The sequence below is a fragment of the Fringilla coelebs genome (genome assembly GCF_963513975.1).
Source record: "Fringilla coelebs genome assembly, chromosome: 5".
Taxonomy (NCBI): domain Eukaryota; kingdom Metazoa; phylum Chordata; class Aves; order Passeriformes; family Fringillidae; genus Fringilla; species Fringilla coelebs.
The window spans coordinates 32562688-32567214 of record NC_140033.1 but is presented as its reverse complement, the minus strand read 5'-3'; the positions used below and the strand labels follow the sequence as shown (position 1 = coordinate 32567214).

Sequence of the window (4527 nt, the reverse complement as noted above, 5' to 3'; positions counted from 1 at the left end):
CTTTTAATTGGAAAACTCATGACAACTATTTGCACTGTAGGAGCAGGTGTCCTCCTAAACTCCTGCCACTGATCCCCAAGCAAAGGAAGGGTAGTGACAGACTGGGGTGGGTGCTAAAAAGCCCAGAAAGTGGCAAAAAGCCTGGGATAAAGCGTTGCACAATGCTAACACGTTCAGAAGCCTATCGTCTTGTATTTTAAACTTTAAAACTCTTCTGGGATCAAAAATTTTGAAAACATCTTTTTCATTCAAGAGGTAACATTTAGCCTTTCATTCTTTCCCATTTTTTCTTCTCTCTGTAAAATCACATATTTTTTGTAACTGAATTTAACTGTAATCACCTAGGAGGAGACATAGGGAGTTTTACTAAAACCACAGTAGGGCTGGTATCTAACACATCATTTCTTTGTTGTGATCTTACGCGTTTTTTGTGTGGCTGAAGGAAGGAGTTTCTAAATGAAGGGTCAAATTCAGGTACCGGTGAAATCAGGATATAATCCACACCTGTGACAATGGCAACTAAAATTTTTACTAAGTCTGTTCATTCTACCAAGAGCAAGAACACTCTTCATCTAAACCATGTTTAAAACAAGAATTTTAATGGCCCACTGCCAGAAACTCTCCAGTAAATGTGGAAATTTTGCCTGTATTTGCAGAAACGTGTGGTTTAGACCCATGCTAAGGCTTGGATGACTATTATTGTCCGAGATGAAGTCCTGAAACATTCAGAGACATTAGGCTGCTATTTTTTCTAATAATTTACATTTCTGGGGTTTTCTTATAATTCACATCTCAGTGAAATGCCAAGGGCCCAGGCGGACACTCTCAGGACCAAACCAGCACCCCTTAGCGACAAATCACTTTGCCTTGGCTAGAAGGCAGATGCGGGTGCAGGCTGATGCTGACAGACCACCGTTTGCTCTGCATGATTACGGCACTTCTACTCGCAATTATAAGTGCTGCTTTACCTGGCGGTGAGGGAGCTCTCCGTGAGCACCGTTCCGGCCCGAGTAGCCCTTCTGGCTGCCGGTCCCCGCTCCCCCTCGGCGCAGCGCTTTGGGGCGGAGCGGCCCCGCTCCGGTGGCGGGGCGAGCGGGCGGCGGCTGCCGGGGGAAGGAGGGGGCTGGCGTCAGGCGCTGGGCAGCCACTGGCACGGGAGCTCCCCCTCGCCTCGCCTCCCGCTGCCGGGGGATAAAGGCACCTGGCCCGGCGCTCCCGGCCGCCGGAGGGGGAAAGGCGGGCGAGCGAAGGTGCGGGGGCCGGGCCGGGCCGGGCCCCACCGCGCTGCCCCTCCATGCGCCTCGCCGGCAGCGCCGGCTCCCGCGGGGCTGTGCCCTCGCCCGGGAATGGCAGCCGGTGGCGGGCGGCGGAGCCCGGCGGCGGCAGCAGCCCCAGTCCCGAGGCGTGGTCGGGGTCGCCGAACGGCAGCCTGGGCGGCTGGGACCCCTTCGGGCGGGACGAGGAGCTGGCGAAGCTGGAGATCGCGGTGCTGGCCGTCACCTTCGCGGTGGCGGTGGTGGGGAACGGCAGCGTGCTGCTGGCCCTGCGGCGCACGCCGCGCAAGGCGTCCCGCATGCACCTCTTCATCCGCCACCTCAGCCTGGCCGACCTGGTGGTGGCCTTCTTCCAGGTGCTGCCCCAGCTCTGCTGGGAGGTGACCCACCGCTTCCACGGCCCCGACGGGCTCTGCCGCGTGGTCAAGCACCTGCAGGTCTTCGGCATGTTCGCCTCGGCGTACATGCTGGTGGCCATGACCGCCGATCGCTACATCGCCGTCTGCCACCCGCTGAAGACGCTGCAGCAGCCCACCAAGCGCTCGTACGGGATGATCGCGGCGGCCTGGGCGCTCAGCCTGCTGCTCAGCACCCCGCAGTACTTCATATTCTCCCTCAGCGAAGTGGAGCGCGGCTCGCAGGTCTACGACTGCTGGGCGCACTTCATTATGCCCTGGGGGCCCCGCGCCTACATCACTTGGATCACCGGCGGCATCTTCATCGCGCCTGTCCTCATCCTCATCATCTGCTACGGCTTCATCTGCTACCGCATCTGGCGCAACGTCCGGGGCAAGACGCGCCCGGGGCAGGCGGCAGCCGCGGGTGGCGGGCGGCGGGCAGGCGATGATGGTGGCCCGCGACGGGGGCTGCTGCTCGCCCCTTGTGTCAGCAACGTCAAAACCATCTCCCGCGCCAAGATCCGCACCGTCAAGATGACCTTCGTCATCGTCTCGGTGTACGTCGTTTGCTGGGCGCCCTTCTTCACCATCCAGATGTGGTCCGTCTGGGACCAGCGCTTCCCCTGGGTCGGTAGGTGACGCCGCCGCTTGTGCCCAGCGGCAGCCCCGCACGCCTTGGAGGCGCAGCCGGCTGTCCCGGGGCGCTGCGCAGCGCTGAGCCGAGCGCGGGGAAACGGGGCGCGGAAGCGGAGAGCGGGGCCGTCCCGGCCCCGCACGGGTGCCTCTCCCGCCGGCGAGTAGCGGCCGAGCGCCCCTGTGGGGGAGAATAGACAGCCCGGGGCAGCCGCCGCCCTCGGGGCCGGCACCGCTCCTAGTCCCGGACCTGGCGGCCCCGGGAGCGGCGGCGGCCGCGGCGCTCGGCTCGGCCCGTCCCGGGAGCAGCCGGAGGGGCTGCTGGCGGCAGCCGCGAAAGGAGCGGATGGAAACCGGAGTATTTGCTGCCGTAATCTGAACCAGCAACATTTTCGTCCGTTTGAAGCTGCGGATAAGAAAACTTTAGAAATGTTTAGTATTGTTGAGAAGTATGCACACACACATGTCGGAGCAGTTACATGAAGAGAGACTTTATTACGTCTTCTTTCCTGTAGCTGCTGTTAAATAATAGGGTTGAGCTCGCCCTGAACCGCTCCTCTCAGCAGAGCAGTGCTGGAGCACCTTTGAGTGCTCCGTTAGTCAAGTCACCGATTTTCATGAATCAGTGGCAATTTAGACTTCGGAGATATCTGTTCCGCTGTTAAATATGGCTGAAAAAAATTGGTGAGTTTAAATGCTATTACGTAGGTAATGACAGGCAGCATAGTGACATATATTCTGTTTGCTCATAATGAGAGAGCAGCAAATCAAAATTCCATAAATTCTTGATTTTTTGAAAATATGCCCAGATGATCACTTACTGTAGTGAGATCGTTGATTATCTCTAATATGGGACTAAAGTCAGGTCTATAATGCAGATCTCTATAGAGAAATAAAGGCTTGCAGTAAGCAGATTTTTTTTTTACTTCAAAGGGAATTAAATCTAATTGAACAGATGGATATTGATAGGTGTGTTTGAAGAGATTCTCTAAATCTGTGGAACTGCATAACACAGTAATTATACTTTTTTGAAGATTCAGTATTTACAAAGAAAAGTCACTAATAATTGATTAGACTAAATACATATTTAGAGTATTTGATCTAACTATTAACTAGCTATTGAAGGTAGAACACCATAGTTTTTTCATGCCATGGTGCTAAGTTCCATTTTTCCCTTAAGTAAAATTCATTCAACCTCTAAAATCCAGATTTAATGGACAATCCAGTAGTTAGCTGAGCATTCAATACTTTTCAACATGCAAATATATACAGCAAAATCCAGTGTTATTGAAAGCAGTGGAAATTTTGTCATTGTCTCTCAGGGAAAAAAACCTTTCAGTATTTAAAGCAGGAGCTTATCAACACATGGATACACATCAGTGGAAATGTTACTAAATCATTATTTTGGATGGATTACCCCATAACTTATTCTGTCACAGCTTTTTGAAGTCTGTTCAGAGAAATCCTCATTGACTTCAATGGCAGCCTTACATAAATAAGACCTTTACTGATTAGATTCTCATTATCTGTTTAAAATGCTGTAGCTCAACATTTAGAACTCAAATATTCAGGAAAATAAATCCAATGGTTAATGAAGCAATTGACTGAATGGTGCAAATGTTTTTTTGATGATTAAACAGCTTTCTCCCCCTTCCCCAGATTCTGAAAACACTGCAACTACTGTTACGGCTCTGCTGGCCAGCCTGAACAGTTGCTGTAACCCGTGGATCTACATGTTCTTCAGTGGGCACCTCCTCCAAGACTGCCTACAGAGCTTCCCTTGCTGCCAAAAAATAAGGCAAACGCTGAGTAAAGAAGATTCAAACAGCAATAGCAGGCGACAGACTTCTTTCACCAACAACAGAAGCCCAACCCACAGCCTAAACACATGGAGGGAGATGCCCCACTCCAAATCGACCAGCTTCATCCCCATCCCAACGTGAGACAGGCCTCAGGCAGGCAGGGCTTGCCGTCCTGTCACAGGGCTTGGGAAGGTTGTGGCATGGCTCTTTATGCCAGTCCAGGGCACCATCATGGTACCAAGGAATGACTAAGATGGCCATGAGACAAAAAGTGCCCCCTTGCTTGATAAGCTATGCTGCAGTATGTAAATTATTTTCTGAAAGTTTTTTAGGATTTGAGCAACTGATCAGGAAGGTGTGGCAACAATAAAGCAGTTATTTTTTTAAATAGAATTTATTTTAATTTTTGTCTGTACCTAA

General features: G+C 52.1%; 1 protein-coding gene across 1 annotated transcript; it reads left to right on the top strand.

The window, feature by feature from the left end:
• Positions 1-1294: 1294 nt before the first annotated feature.
• Positions 1295-4248, top strand: AVPR1A (arginine vasopressin receptor 1A; the record flags this gene model as incomplete). The annotated part of the gene is made up of 2 exons (XM_084206165.1): positions 1295-2303; positions 3965-4248. The coding sequence occupies 2 exons, from the start codon at positions 1295-1297 to the stop codon at positions 4246-4248; spliced, it is 1293 nt and encodes a 430-aa protein (XP_084062291.1).
• Positions 4249-4527: the final 279 nt, after the last annotated feature.